The sequence below is a fragment of the Lampetra planeri genome, chromosome 27, assembly GCF_965212315.1.
Source record: "Lampetra planeri chromosome 27, kcLamPlan1.2.h2, whole genome shotgun sequence".
Lineage (NCBI taxonomy): Eukaryota > Metazoa > Chordata > Hyperoartia > Petromyzontiformes > Petromyzontidae > Lampetra > Lampetra planeri.
This window is the reverse complement of record NC_136133.1, coordinates 8282097-8298677: the sequence shown is the minus strand read 5'-3', so window position 1 is coordinate 8298677 and position 16581 is coordinate 8282097. Positions and strand designations below refer to the sequence as shown.

The following is a 16581-nucleotide window of genomic DNA, read 5'->3' as shown; positions in this document are numbered from 1 at the left end:
CCCCCCACCTCCGTTCCTCGTTGCTATTTCGAGGTACGGCGCCGCCCTCGAGCCCACGGCGGGGCAGCACAGCAAACGGGATGGGGGCAGTGCTGGAGCGCTGCCCCCCCCCCCTCCTCCTCCTGGACATCTGTGAAGAGCTTCACAGCTCATCGGATTACTCCTCCAGGATTCGGATTACGATCTCCCGGCACGGCACCTTGAACATCCACACCCCACCACCCCCACCGGCGACGCAGTTGAATGACAAATGGAGCGGAGCGAGTACATTGCAGGGCCTGCGCCTTTATCCACTTTCCCTCGTCGCTTCAACAAAACCACGTGGCCGAGATCACGACGCGAATCAATCCGAATCATCTGCCGATGCTCCCCAGCGGGCCCCGTTTACTCTGTAACGTAGCACGGATGGCGAGATCCTGCTCCGAGCCCAAGTACAAACACACACACACAGACACAAAGACAAAGATCCGCCGTGTAGCCTTATCAGACTGTAGGGGCAAGTGCTGTTAGCGAGCACCTATGAAGGCCAGCACGGCACACGAGGGGGTGGGTGGCCAACACCACGCCCGGCCGCCTTTGTCTCCCTAGCGGCGATGTTTACACACCACACTAGGTACTCATTTTAGGCTGAGTCGACCTAGGGGAGGCCCAGGACCGGTTCAGATAATCGTCACTAGTGTTAGCCGTGAGCGGGAATCGAACCCGGGTCGCTAGGTTCATAGCACAGCGCGCTAACCGCTACACCACCGCTCCCCACACTACACACACACAGACACACAGACACACATACACACACCACACCCCCACAGACACACACACGTACACACACCACACCCCCACAGACACCCCCACGCGCCACGCCGTGAGAGAGAGAAGCCATCGCAGCAGGTCCGGGGTGAACGTGGCGGGGTTCACACGATGGCCGTGCCGGAGCCAGCCCCGTCTACCCAGCGCCATCGCCCGGGGTCGCCTCCAGGCAGGGGCTTGCTAGAGGGGCTGCATCCACCCCAGGGTCGACTGCTGGCACGGGCTACTGGTGGGGCTGCATCCACCCTGGGGTTGACTGCTGGCACAGGCTGGTGGTGGTGGTCCATTTAGTCGAGTTGATCCCGGAGTTGGAGTTGACTTTGGTCCCTGAAGGTTTTCGATAAGGGCGACTGTGGGTGACTGTGAGGGCGACTGTGGGTGACTGTGAGGGTGACTGGGTGACTAAAGGCGACTGAAGGCAACGTTGAGGGCAACGGAGGGTGACGGAGGGTGACTGAGTGGCTAAGGGCGACTAAGGGGAGCAGAGCTTGAGCAGAGTCTCCCTGAAGTCTCCCCCCACCTCCCCCTAAGGGTGGGGAGCATCACAGTCAACACCATCACCACCATCATCATCAACACCATCACCACCATCATCATCATCAACACCATCATCAACACCATCATCAACACCATCATCAACACCATCATCAACACCATCATCAACACCTAGATTTGAAGCTTTCGTGACTGCAAGGATTCATATTCTTAGGTTTTTTCGGTAAAGTCACGTAGGTAAAACATTAAAATTAATAAAAGTAAAATAAAATAAAATTCACGACGTTTCGGAGGCAACACAAGCTTCCGTCTTCAGGTGGAACCGTCACAGCCACGACAGCTGTATCAAGTAAATTAGAGATTGCAGGAGCTACCACTCCGTTTATATAATGGTTGGAGAGGGGGGAAGGGCCAAGTACAGCACACTTTTTATTCATATGGTAAGGTGAGGCTTAAGAGGGTGATCCTTTGTTATGGAGAGGTACGGTTTGTGACTCAATCTGTAACAAGGAGAAAACAACTGAACATGGTAAACCTGTAATAGATGTCTGTCAAATAAGATTGGCCAAATAAGTGTAGTTAAATCTTTTTTGCATGGTTGATCACATCTTTCCAATGATTACTCAGTTTGTAACCATCATCACGGTTGAAATTATGTCTGTGTTTGTATATTGACGGATCCTTGGGACATTCTGTCTACAGGAAAGCCACCCACACAGATTCCTACTTGAAACCGGATTCCCACCACCACCCATCTCAAAAGAATTCTCTCATCAAAACGCTATACCACAGAGCCCATGGCATTTCTGACCAACACCACCTGGCCGGTGAATTAAGACATGTACATCGGGCCCTCAGGATGAACGGATACTCTGACCGCACTATCCGCCAAGCTGTTTTTCCCACCACACAGAAACAGCCACATGAAACTCCGACCAAAACTATCACGTTACCATACATAGCAGGCGTGACCAAAAATATCTCCAAAATTCTAAACAAACATAAGATCCAAGTCCGATTCAGTATAGTGCATAAAATCCGTGATCTGATTCTATCTGTGAAGGATGTCGTTCCTGACTTACAGTATCCTGGAGTATAAAAATTGAGTTGCATTTGTGGTGATTGCTACATTGGAGAAACGAAACGTCATGTTTCTGATCGTGTCCGCGAGCACACGTTAGATCTGAAACACGGCAGAACTGATTCTTCGGCCGTTGCCGATCATTGCTACAACTCGGTGGGGCTCTCATGAAATTGGCTTTTCCGAGACCAAGGTTCTCTGCAAAACTCCTGGCTACCATCAAAGGTTTGTACACGAAGCCATACAAATATACAAACACAGACATAATTTCAACCGTGATGATGGTTACAAACTGAGTAATCATTGGAAAGATGTGATCAACCATGCAAAAAAGATTTCACTACACTTATTTGGCCAATCTTACTTGACAGACAACTATTACAGGTTTACCATGTTCAATTGTTTTCTCCTTGTCACAGGTTGAGTCACAAACCGTACCTCTCCATAACAAAGGCTCACCCTCTTAAGCCTCACCTTACCATATGAATAAAAAGTGTGCTGTACTTGGCCCTTCCCCCCTCTCCAACCATTATATAAACGGAGTGGTAGCTCTTGCAATCTCTCATTTACTTGATACAGCTGTCGTGGCTGTGACGGTTCCACCTGAAGACGGAAGCTTGTGTTGCCTCCGAAACGTCGTGAATTTTATTTTATTTTACTTTTATTAATTTTAATGTTTTACCTACGTTACTTTACCGAAAAAACCTAAGAATATCATCAACACCATCATCATCATCATCAACACCATCAACACCATCAACATCATCAACACCATCAACATCATCATCAACATCACCATCACCGCAGCAACATCATCAACACCATCAACACCATCATCAACACCATCAACACCACCATCACCGCAGCAACATCATGACCACCACCATCAACACCATCATCATCTTCATCGCAGCAACACCATAATCACCATCACCACAACCATCATCGTCGTCACCACCGTCACCACCGTCACCACCATCACCACCATCATCACAGCAACACCATAATCACCATCATCATCAACACCATCATCACCATCATCGCAGCAACATCATCACCACCATCACCACCATCACCACAACCATCATCATCACTAACAGCATCAACACCATCATCACAGCAACACCATCAACACCATCACCACCATCACCACCATCACCACAACCATCGTCGCCGTCGTCACCGCACGGATTCCGAGCGAGGCGATGCTGTGGAGGACGTCACCTGGATGGAGGTGGACAGGGGGCCGCCGTACTTGTTGAGGAACACCTCCTGGATGTCCACGAGGTCGATCTCGGAGCGCGAGACGAGGACTCGCAGCAGCGTGCGCTCGTCCGTGCCAGCACCCTGCGTCACACACACAGCATCACACACACAGCATCACGGCACCCCATTACGTAACAACCATGGGCCCTTGGCCAGCTCTCCGACACAGCAGCTGTGAGCAAACATCACCACCATCACGTGACCACCATCACCACCTCACCACCACCATACCACCTCACCACCACCATACCACCTCACCACCACCATCACCACCACCATCACCACCTCACCACGTGACCACCATCACCACCTCACCACCACCACCTCACCACCACCACCACACCACCTCACCACCACCATCACCACCATCACCACCATACCGCCACCATCACCTCACCACCTCACCACCACCATCACCACCATCACCACCATACCACCACCATCACCTCACCACCTCACCACCACCATCACCTCATCACCTCACCACCTCACCACCTCACCACCACCATCACCACCATACCGCCACCATCACCACCATCACCACCATCACCTCACCACCTCCACCACCATCACCACCATACCGCCACCATCACCACCATCATCACCATCATCACCATCATCACCACCACCATCACCACCACCACCATCACCACCACCACCATCACCACCACCACCACCACCACCACCATCATCACCATACCACCAACATCACCAACATCACCACCATCACCACACCACCATCATCACCACCATCACCTCACCACCACCATCACCTCACCACCACCATCATCACCACCATCACCACCATCACCACCATACCACCACCATCACCACCACCACCATACCACCAACATCACCAACATCACCACCATCACCACCATCACCACCATCACCTCACCACCACCATCACCACCATCACCTCACCACCACCATCATCACCACCATCACCACCACCATCATCATCACCACCTCACCACCACCATCATCACCACCATCACCACCACCACCACCATCATCACCACCATCACCACCACCACCACCATCATCACCACCATCACCACCACCAGCACATCACCACCATACCACCAACATCACCAACATCACCACCATCACCTCACCACCATCACCTCACCACCATCACCTCACCACCATCATCACCACCATCATCACCATCACCTCACCACCATCACCACCATCACCTCACCACCATCACCTCACCACCATCACCTCACCACCATCACATCACCACTATCACATCACCTTCATGGCCTTGTAGAGTCGCTCAGCGAAGTAGGTGGGAGTATTCACAGCACACGTGACTAGGGGAGGGGGGTCAGTGGGGGGTGAGGAGGGGGGGGGTCAGTGGGGGGTGGGTACCCACGTGGTCACAACACGGGCACAACACGTGTGTACTTACACAAGCGTGTGTCTACACCTGTACACACACAAAGATGCCCCCTGTAGCCTCAACAGACTTTTGGAGCAAGTGCTGTCAGCAAGCACTTATGAAGGGGATATGCAGATAAAGACACACACACACACACGTGTATACACACACACACACACGTGTGTGTGTACAAGTGTCAGTGCGTACCCACGGCCATCATCAGTCTCTCCAAGGAGCCCGACATCTCTGACTGGATGCTCTCCTCCAGAGTTTTCTTGTTCAGAGACTTGTACTCGTCCACCACTGCACACACACACACACGCACACACACACACACACGCACACACAGACCTGGGGTCATCCGACGTGCACCTGGGGGGGTCATCCGACGTGCACCTGGGGTCATCCGACGTGGACTTGGGGTCATCTCACGCGGCTGCGTTTGGCTGGCCATCGGCAAAAACAACTTCGTCTTCCAGAAGATGATGATGATGATAAATCGGCTGGATTAAAATTGGCACCATCCGGCTCCGCCTCTTAAACACGCGGTAGGGTAGGGAGGAGGTCGATTAATCCGCAGCAGCGGCGGCTTTTGTCTGACCATCGATCAAAAGTCGGTCACTGCGTCGCGCGCGGCCTTCAGATGCGGTTCTGCGGCCGACTGGAACGCTCTTCCGATATGAGGAGCGATGCACTTTTACATCCCCCAAACTTCCGATTGGCACGGTCGTTGACGTACGTTGCGAAAAGAAGTTGAGCACACACACAGTGCACAGAGAGTGCACTGTACACGGACAAAGCTCTCCCGTGTAGCCCACACGGACTACAGGGCAAAGTGCCGCTAGCGAGTAGTTAGGAGCGCCTACGAAGGCAGGCGAGGTTGTGGCCAGCGTGACCACGCCACGCCCGGCCGCCTTTGTCTTCCCAGTGCTGATATTTAAAACACCGCACCAGGTGGTCATTCGAGGCCGCGTCGACCTAGTGGATTGCCCAGGGCCAGTCCAGGCAATCGTCACTGGAGTCGGCCACGAGTGGCAATCAAACTCTGGGCCGCTGGGTTCGCAGCGCACTGTGCCGACCATGTGCATGCACAACAACAACAACAGCAGCCGCTATTCGCCACCAAGTGGCGGGGGTAAGTCCACCGTGGCGCTTGTGCCAGGCTAGGTGCACTTCGAGGCCATCCCGCGAAGCGTGGGAAGGCCCCTACCCCCGCTGCCGGCAGGAAGAGCAGGTCACGGGACAGCCCCGGGGGCCGTGGGTCAGAGGTCGCAACCGGGTACCCGATACCCGGCTACCCGTACCCGGCCAGGTACAGGTACGGGTACCCGTTTGCGACCCTGGTGCGGCCGGATACGGGTAGGCCGTGAGTCACTGGTGAGTAACCGTTTGTCACTCATTTCGGGTAGGGAACGGGTACCCGTTTGCGACCCTGGTGCGGCCGGGTACGGGTAAGGAATTAAAACCCGTTTGCGACCTCTGCCATGGGTTGACCGATTGAGACGACTCCCCAAGCCCCCCCCACCACGTCCTGTCCCCCCCACCCCGCACCTCTGCGCAGGTGCGCGAAGCTGCGTAGACACATCACGGTGATGAACTTCTCCTCGTCGGTTCCCCAGCTCTTCTCGCCGGCCTCGAGCAGCACCTGGGGCAGAGAGGTTTAGCACTTGACACGGCCCCACAACACCAACACCACCACCACCACCAGGGGGCCAAGCAGGGCCAGGAGCGGGGGGGTTAATGGGGGGTTGGGTACGCGGCGTCGCCTGCACGGGGAGGTGCACCGCTCACCTGCGCGTCCTTCTTCACCAGCTCGGCGTCCACCGGTCCATCATCATCCCTGTTGCCCTGGGGGTGACATGGAGATCCCAACAAGAACCGTCAACTCCACCGCCATGCACAGAACCACCATCAATCAACTCCACCACCACCACCATCACCACCACCGCCGCCGCCACTGCCGCTACCGTCGCGGTACCTGCAGCAGGGCCACGAGCATGCGCTGGAAGTAGTGGTCGGTATCGGAGCAGATGGCATCCTCCAAGCTGCCGTCGTAGTCTGTTCCACAGACACACACACAGTGAGACACACACAGTGACAGTGAGACACATACACACAGTGAGACACACACACAGTGAGACACACACACACACAGAGTGAGACACGCAGACAGTGACACACACACACAGTGAGACACACACAGTGAGAGACACAGACAGTGAGACACACACACAGTGAGACACACAGACAGTGAGACACACAGACAGTGAGACACACACACAGTGAGACACACAGACAGTGAGACACACACACGCTGTGATACAGAGACAACACATCGCATGCACCAATCTCCTTGTCCACAACGCAGTGTTGGGGGGAGCCAGCCCCTCCCCCCTCCTCCAGACCGGGGGTGGGGGGGGGGCAGAGCCACCCACCACCCCACCCACTACACCACCCCACCCACTACACCACAGCTCACCACCCCACCCACCACCCCACCCACCACCCCACCCACCACCCCACCCACCACCCCACCCACCGTCACAGCTCACCGTGCTTGTAGGCCCGCACCAGCGCCTGCAACTGGCGGTTCGTGCGCGACGCCAGCACCTCGATGAGGATGTCCTCGTCAGTGCCAGCCCCCTAGGGGACACACGTGCGTTTACTCACCCACCCACCCACACACCCACACACCCACGCACCCACCCACACCCAACCACCCACCACTCACCCACTCACCCACCCACATACCCATCCACCCACCCACTAACCCACCCACTCACATACCCACCCACCCACCCACTAAACCAACCACTCCCATACCCACCCACATACCCATTCACATACCCACCCACCCACATACCCACGCACCCACCTCACATACCCACTCACCCACCCACTCACTCACCCACATACCCACCCACTCACTCACCCACATACTCACCCACATACCCACCCACTCACTCACCCACATACCCACCCACCCACATACCCACCCACATCCCCACCGCTGGATTAAGCTAGTGCGGGGCCTGTAGCATAGGTTATAAAGGGGCCCTTAAAAACATATTAAAACATGAATTTTGTACTTGCATAGTAAAGTAATTGTATTTTTGCATTTGCTATACACCCGGATAATACGACAAATTGCTAACCCTAAACACCCAGTCGTTCATAAAACCATCCACATACCCACCTCACCACCCACATACCCACCTCACCACCCACATGCCCACCCACCCACCCACACCACCTCCAGTAAACCTCTCGCGAAGGCCCTCACAGTTACCGCATTCCCCAGCCTCGCATTGTCAGAGACCCAGGATCTATCTTCAAATAATGCCCCTCCGTGTACACAAAGGCAAAGAATCCCCATGTAGCCTCGAAGAGGCTCTTGGGGCAAGTGCTGTTAGCAAGCAGCAACTAGTAAGTCCAACACGGCACACGAGGGGGTGGGTGGCCAGCACCACGCCCGGCTGGTTTTGTCCACCTAGTGGCGGTGTTTATACACAATGCCAGGTACCCATTTGAGAATAAAATCATCACTGGTGATTGTCGCCGTGAATGGGAATCAAACTCGGGTCACTGGGTTTCAAGCACAGCGCCACTAACCACTACACTACCACTCCCCAAACTCCCCCCCCCCGCTCTCTCCAACCCCCCCCTCCCCAACCTCCCCCCCGCCCCCGCTCTCCCCCCCCCCTCTCCCCAACCGCTCTCCCCCTCCCTCTCCCCAACCGCTCTCCCCAACCTCCCCCCGCTACCCCCCCCCCCCCCACTATCCCCCCCCCCCGCTATCCCCCCTCCTAACATCTCTCCCCGCTCTCCCCCCCTCCCCCCGCTCTCTCACCTTGAGAGCGAACTTCATCTCGGCGGCGTCGTATTTGTCGGGCGCCGTGAGCAGCGCCACCAGCACCAGCTGCAGCGTCCCCGACACCTCCGACTTCACATCCGCCACCAAGTCCTGTGGGGGGGGGGGGGGGGGGGGAGTCACGTGGGAGTAGCCACAACTTACCCCGCCCACCACAGACTCACTGCGCTACTGCTGCTGTGTGGGCAGTGGTCGGGGAGGGGGGGTTGGGAGGTGGGGGGGGATCTAAGAAACGTGTCCCCCACCACCCCCCCCCACACCCCACCATTATAAACAGCTGCCCAGCAGAGAGATGGAATCGTGGCGAGTCGCTGGTTCTCTGTGTGGTGAGTCTATGGGTCTCTTTGTGGCGAGTCTATGGATCTCTGTGTGGCGAGTCTATGGGTCTCGGTGTGGCGAGTCTATGGGTCTCTGTGTGGCGAGTCTATGGATCTCTGTGTGGCGAGTCTATGGGTTTCGGTGTGGCGAGTCTATGGGTCTCTGTGTGGTGAGTCTACGGGTCTCTGTGTGGTGAGTCTACGGGTCTCTGTGTGGTGAGTCTGTGGGTCTCTGTGTGGTGAGTCTGTGGGTCTCTGTGTGGTGAGTCTGTGGGTCTCTGGTCTCTGTGTGGTGAGTCTGTGGGTCTCTGTGTGGTGAGTCTGTGGGTCTCTGTGTGGTGAGTCTGTGGGTCTCTGTGTGGTGAGTCTGTAGGTCTCTGTGTGGCGAGTCTGTGGGTCTCTGTGTGGTGAGTCTGTGGGTCTCTGTGTGGTGAGTCTGTGGGTCTCTGTGTGGTGAGTCTGTGGGTCTCTGTGTGGTGAGTCTGTGGGTCTCTGTGTGGCGAGTCTGTGGGTCTGTGTGGCGAGTCTGTGGGTCTCTGTGTGGTGAGTCTGTGGGCCTCTGTGTGGTGAGTCTGTGGGCCTCTGTGTGGTGAGTCTGTGGGTCTCTGTGTGGTGAGTCTGTGGGTCTCTGTGTGGTGAGTCTGTGGGTCTCTGTGTGGTGAGTCTGTGGGTCTCTGTGTGGTGAGTCTGTGGGTCTCTGTGTGGTGAGTCTGTGGGTCTCTGTGTGGTGAGTCTGTGGGTCTCTGTGTGGTGAGTCTGTGGGTCTCTGTGTGGTGAGTCTGTGGGTCTCTGTGTGGTGAGTCTGTGGGTCTCTGTGTGGTGAGTCTGTGGGTCTCTGTGTGGTGAGTCTGTGGGTCTCTGTGTGGTGAGTCTGTGGGTCTCTGTGTGGTGAGTCTGGGTCTGTGTGGCGAGTCTGTGGGTCTCTGTGTGACGAGTCTGTGGGTCTCTGTTTGATGAGTCTGTGGGTCTCTGTGTGGTGAGTCTGTGGGTCTCTGTGTGGTGAGTCTGTGGGTCTCTGTGTGGTGAGTCTGTGGGTCTCTGTGTGGTGAGTCTGTGGGTCTCTGTGTGGTGAGTCTGTGGGTCTCTGGTCTCTGTGTGGTGAGTCTGTGGGTCTCTGTGTGGTGAGTCTGTGGGTCTCTGTGTGGTGAGTCTGTGGGTCTCTGTGTGGTGAGTCTGTAGGTCTCTGTGTGGCGAGTCTGTGGGTCTCTGTGTGGTGAGTCTATGGGTCTCTGTGTGGTGAGTCTGTGGGTCTCTGTGTGGTGAGTCTGTGGGTCTCTGTGTGGTGAGTCTGTGGGTCTCTGTGTGGCGAGTCTGTGGGTCTGTGTGGCGAGTCTGTGGGTCTCTGTGTGGTGAGTCTGTGGGCCTCTGTGTGGTGAGTCTGTGGGCCTCTGTGTGGTGAGTCTGTGGGTCTCTGTGTGGTGAGTCTGTGGGTCTCTGTGTGGTGAGTCTGTGGGTCTCTGTGTGGTGAGTCTGTGGGTCTCTGTGTGGTGAGTCTGTGGGTCTCTGTGTGGTGAGTCTGTGGGTCTCTGTGTGGTGAGTCTGTGGGTCTCTGTGTGGTGAGTCTGTGGGTCTCTGTGTGGTGAGTCTGTGGGTCTCTGTGTGGTGAGTCTGTGGGTCTCTGTGTGGTGAGTCTGGGTCTGTGTGGCGAGTCTGTGGGTCTCTGTGTGACGAGTCTGTGGGTCTCTGTTTGATGAGTCTGTGGGTCTGTGTGGTGAGTCTGTGGGTCTCTGTGTGGTGAGTCTGTGGGTCTCTGTGTGGTGAGTCTGTGGGTCTCTGTGTGGTGAGTCTGTGGGTCTCTGTGTGGCGAGTCTGTGGGTCTCTGTGTGGTGAGTCTGTGGGTCTCTGTGTGGTGAGTCTGTGGGTCTCTGTGTGACGAGTCTGTGGGTCTCTGTGTGACGAGTCTGTGGGTCTCTGTGTGACGAGTCTGTGGGTCTCTGTGTGGTGAGTCTATGGATCTCAAGCGAGGGGCACTGCTCTCGTGCGGCAGGGTGCGAGTGTGTCAGTGCTGCCCTCTGCTGTTCATATCGACTATGACGCAGCCACTCCGACCTCACAGACACGGCTATCATGAGCCCACCCTGCCGAAAGCGGTCTTGAAGGCCTCGATGATTTTCTGTCTCTGGGCGAAGCTGCGCCGCGTGAGGACATCGACGATGGCCTTCTCATCTGTGCCTGGGGAGACACGGGGGAGACACGGGGGACACACGGGAGAGACACACCACGGGGTCAGGGGGACACGGGGGAGACACGGGGGGGTACACGGGGGGGACACGGGGGAAGACACGGAGACACGGGGGGAGACACGGGGGGGGAGACACACCACGGGGTCAGGGGGACACAGAGAGACACGGGGAGACGGACGTACATCTGACGTTGACAAACTTCCAACGCTGCATCCATGTCGCCTCCTCTGACCCCCCAAACACCCGGATCCCATCCATTTGACCTCTTCACGCTGGCCCCAACCTCACGACAGACCCCTTGACAACCGATCCACTTTGCCCGACCCACATGAACGCGACCTATTGACCTTAACCCCCTGAGCTCGACCCATGGAGCTGTGACCGCGACCTCGCGACCTTGACCTCGCGACCTTGACCTCGCGACCTGGACCCCGCCGCTCACCGAAGCCCTTCATGGCCTTGCGCAGCGTCTGCGCGTCCGCATCTGCGTTGAATCCCGGGAAGTCCCGGATGGTCCCACGTGACCCCTGGGGGTTGGAGGTCAACACGTGGTGGGCGGGGGGGGGACAGGGGTCATGGGGGTCAGAGAGCTTGGAGGGAGAGAGACGCTTGGGGGGAGGGGCAGGGGTAGATTCTGAGACACCTCGAGACAGACTCGGGGACAAAGGGACTCGGGGAGACACGGGGACTGAGGGACATGAGAACCCAGGGACACAGGGACTTGGAGACTCGGGAGGCATGTGGACATGTGGACATGGGGACACGAGACTCGGGAGACATGTGGACATGAGGATATGGGGACATGTGGACATGTGGACATGGGGATATGGGGACATGTGGACACGAGACTCGGGAGACATGAGGACATGGGGACATGTGGACATGTGGACACGAGACTCGGGAGACATGAGGACATGGGGACATGTGGACATGTGGACACGAGACTCGGGAGACATGTGGACATACCTTAGCCGCCATAGATGCTCGTTTTCAGATGAGTGGACAACAAAATTCTGGAGACACGGAGACACGGGACAGAACCAGGGGGCAACAGGACACGAATGTGAGATGCATTCACTCATTCGCTCGCTCATCATACTGGATGTATATTTGGCTACAATAAATGTCCACGTGATAAGCCAGTTCTCTTTTGAGCTGTCATTTGTGGCGAGGTCGCTTCTGACCAAGAGCAATGCAGCTCGGTGGGCCTTAGCTGGTCAAATAAAAAATAATAGTTATTGGTTCTTTCGGTAAAGTCACGTAGAAGGGAAATAATAAAAATAAAACATAATAAAATAATTCTCACCACGTTTCGGACACAACGCAAGCAGCCGTCCTCAGGTAAAGAACAGGTCTGTCGGCAGCGTATATTGCTGCTAAGCTTGGTGGTGTTCATTCAGACGCCGTCTTTCCGACAGACCTGTTCTTCACCTGAGGACGGCTGCTTGCGTTGTGGCCGAAACGTCGTGAGAATTGTATTTTATTATGTTGTATTTGTTATTATTTTATTATTTCCCTTCTACGTGACTTTACCGAAAGAACCAAAAATATGAATCCCTGCAGTCACGAAAGCTTTAAATCGAAAAATAAAAAATAATTGTTGGCGGATGTTGAACTTATTTCGGGGAGGACAACGAACTAAACGTAAAAAAATAGTTCTAAAAGAAATGAGCTCATCGACCTCGACGACTTCAAAGTTGCAGAGCCTCCGTGGCTTCCTAATGCCGGAGGAGAGTTCCAGACGGCCGCAGAAGTGCAGCTGAAAGCGCGCGACGTAGTGAGCGCCTTTTGATCAATGGTCAGCCAAAAGCCGCCGCTGCTGCGGATTAATCAACCTCCTCCCTACCCTACCGCGTATTTAAGAGGTGGAGCCGGATGGTGCCACTTATAATCCGGCCGATTTATCATCATCATCATCATCTTCCGGAAGACGAAGTTGTATATGCCGAGCATAATCCTCGGGACGACTCCGTAACAGGTACTCATTTGAGGCCGAGTCGATCTAGGGGAGGCCCAGGACCGCCTTCAAATAGTCAACACGTGGGAATCGAACTTGGGGTCGGCGGGTTCCTCGCTCAGCGCGCTAACTGCTGCACCGCTGCTCCCCATACTATGTACATGTACAGTACAAAGACAAAGATCCCCCGTATAGCCTTGCCATACTTTTGGGACAAGTGCTGTGAGCGAGTAGCCCCGGTCAAGGCCGGCACGGCGCACGAGGCGGCGGCAATTGTCCAGCAACCACGCCCGGCCGCCTTTGTCTTCCATGTTTACACATCGCACCACGTGTTCAGAGGCCGAGCGGACCTTGATTAAGGCCCAGGACCGGTTCGGCGATGAATGGAACTCGGGTCGCCGGGTTTCCAAAGGCCAACCCCGACACTACCGCTCCCCAATAACACGCGTGTGCGCACACACACACGCCCACTCATCCCTATTCAAACAACGCCACTCGCCCTCTCACTGCCGTGCGAGACCCGGCGAGACCGGTTGGACCTGTCTCGCACCGCGGTCTGGGTGTTGAACCCAGGGTGGTTTTGGGACGAGCCACGAGTCACTAAATGACCACGAGCAGAGCGGCTCCAATTGTTCAACCGCGGCAACCATCGACAGACACACTCAACCACCCACACACAAATACAAAGGTCCACCAGGTAGCCCACTCACCCACCCGTCCAGCCAACACCACCTCCAGTAAAACTCTCGCGAAGGCCCTCACAGTTACCGGCAGAATTCCCCAGGCTCGCAGCGTTACAGACCCAGGATCTATCTTCAAATGATGCCCTCCCGTGAAAACAAAGACAAACATCCCCCTCCCGTGTCGCCTCCAAAAGGCTCTTGGGGCAAGTGCTGTTTGCGAGTAGCACCTATGAAGGCCGGTACGGCACACGAGGGGGTCGGTGGCCAGCGCCACGCCCGGCCGCCTTTGTCTCCCGAGAAGTGATGTTTACACATCGCACCAGGAACTCATTCGAGGCGGAGTCGACCTAGGGGAGGCCCAGGACCGGTTGAGATAATCGTCACCGGTGGTGGCCGTGAGCGGGAATCGAACTCGAGTTACCGGGTTTGTATCGCAGTTCGCTAATGACTACACTGCCGCTCCCCACAAACTCACTAACAACTCACCACCAATTCACCACCAACTCACCACCAACTCACTCACTCCTCACCACTCACCACTAACTCACTCCCCTCACCTCTCTCCGCTTCTTCCCTCACACTCCTCCACTTCGAAAAGTCCCTCTCTCGCCATCACCACCACCACAATCATCATCATCATCATGACCACCACTATCATTATTAGCATCACCACTATCACCACCACAATCATCATCATCATGACCACCACTATCATTATTAGCACCACTACCACCACCACAATCATTATCATCATCATGACCACCACTATCATTATTAACATCACCACCACTATCACCACCACCACAATCATCATCATCATGACCACCACTATCATTATTAGCACCACCACTATCACCACCACCACCACCACCACAATCATTATCATCATCATGACCACCACTATCATGATTAGCACCACCACCATCACCACCACTCATCGTGAATCCGCGAACCTCCTCACCGTGACCTTCACCGTGACCCGCGATCGTCCGGATTGTAAAGCCGCACAAACCCAACACCACATGGCCCGAGTCAATAAAGTGTCACAGATCTGGTCTCCCAACGCGCGCACTCGTCCAAACTTTATTACAAAACGCAGCCAAACTTTGGCTTTCACAGTGCAGTCGGGGAAAGTGCATCTCATAATCCAGAGAATCACATTATACTCAGTCTCTGTCTCCCACCGTGTCTCTCCCCGTGTCTCCCACCGTGTCTCCCCGTGTTTCTATCATCTCCCCCCGTGTCTCTCTCCGTGCCTCCCCCCGTGTCTCCCCCCGTGTCTCCTCCATCTCCCCCGTGTCTCTATCATCTCCCCCGTGTCTCCTCCATCTCCCTCGTATCTATATCATCTCCCCTCGTGTCTCTATCATCTCCCCCGTGTCTCCTCCATCTCCCCCCGTGTCTCACCTGGCCCCCGTGTCTCACCTGTACGCCGGCTCTCTCCGTCTCTCTCCCTCCGTGCCGCGCCCTGCCCACGTCACAAACTCCGGAATTTATCTGAATCCGCTCGGAACTCCCCGAATCGATTCCGCCTCACCCGCCGTGCGAGATGAATCGATGCACGAGTCTATTAACAGTGGCGGCGTAGTCGATTCACCTGCTCATAAATCGATTCCCACTGCTGCGTCCGAGCCTATTAAGAGTCGCGCGGAAATCGATTCTAATCGAGTCGATTCGCGCGCTGACGACGCAGCCGTGAATCTCCCATCAACGTCGCCTTCAGTTGGTGACTTGGGGAGGTCTCAGACGTCGCGATGATCAATCGTGGCCAGATCGATTGCGAGCGTTGATCACGCAGAGATCTGTTGACGTACACGGGGGAACCCGGTCACCCTCCCAGAGCTCGGTTGGTCGCACAGAGGTCCATTCACTCTCGATTATATATATTGATCACACAGAGATCACTCACTGTCATAGGGCTATATTGATCACACAGATATCCATTCACTCTCGATTATATATATATTGATCACACAGATATCACTCACTCTCATATGGCTATATTGATCACACAGATAATCATTCACTCTCGTTGATATATATTGATCACACAGAGATCATTCACTGTCATATGGCTATATTGATCACACAGATATCCATTCACTCTCGATTAAATATATTATCACACAGATATCCACTCACTCTCATATGGCTATATTGATCACACAGAGAATCATTCACTCTCGATTATATATATTGATCACACAGAGATCATTCACTGTCATATGGCTATATTGATCACACAGATATCCATTCACTCTCGATTATATATATTGATCACACAGATATCACTCACTCTCATATAGCTCTCTAGTATCGCTATTGATCACACAGAGATACACTCACTCTCATATGGCTATATTGATCACACAAAGATCACTCACTCGTGTAGCTATTTTGATCACACAGATCGACTCACTCTCATACGGCTTTATTGATCATACACAGATCCATTCACTATCGATTATCTCTATTGATCACACAACGATCCATTCACTCTCGATTAGATATATTTATCACACAACGATCCATTA

The 16581-nt window shown here is 54.7% G+C and overlaps 1 protein-coding gene across 1 annotated transcript; it reads right to left on the bottom strand.

The window, feature by feature from the left end:
* Positions 1-265: 265 nt before the first annotated feature.
* Positions 266-15562, bottom strand: LOC144728123 (annexin A5-like). The gene is made up of 13 exons (XM_078607426.1): positions 15473-15562; positions 12374-12420; positions 11850-11934; positions 11302-11396; positions 8887-9000; positions 7589-7679; positions 7015-7094; positions 6828-6884; positions 6588-6681; positions 5244-5339; positions 4910-4968; positions 3608-3730; positions 266-1333 (listed from the first exon to the last, which is right to left on the bottom strand). The coding sequence occupies exons 2-13, from the start codon at positions 12383-12385 to the stop codon at positions 1280-1282; spliced, it is 960 nt and encodes a 319-aa protein (XP_078463552.1). The 5' UTR covers positions 12386-12420; positions 15473-15562; the 3' UTR covers positions 266-1279.
* Positions 15563-16581: the final 1019 nt, after the last annotated feature.

Bases quoted from the DNA above. Each gene is read 5' to 3' on its own strand.
- LOC144728123 (XM_078607426.1), bottom strand. The intron at 11,397-11,849 runs GTGAGCGGCGGG...GTGTCTCCCCAG, and splicing joins CAAGGCCATGAAGGGCTTCG to GCACAGATGAGAAGGCCATC. The intron at 7,095-7,588 runs GTGAGCTGTGAC...TCTGTGGAACAG, and splicing joins GGTGCGGGCCTACAAGCACG to ACTACGACGGCAGCTTGGAG.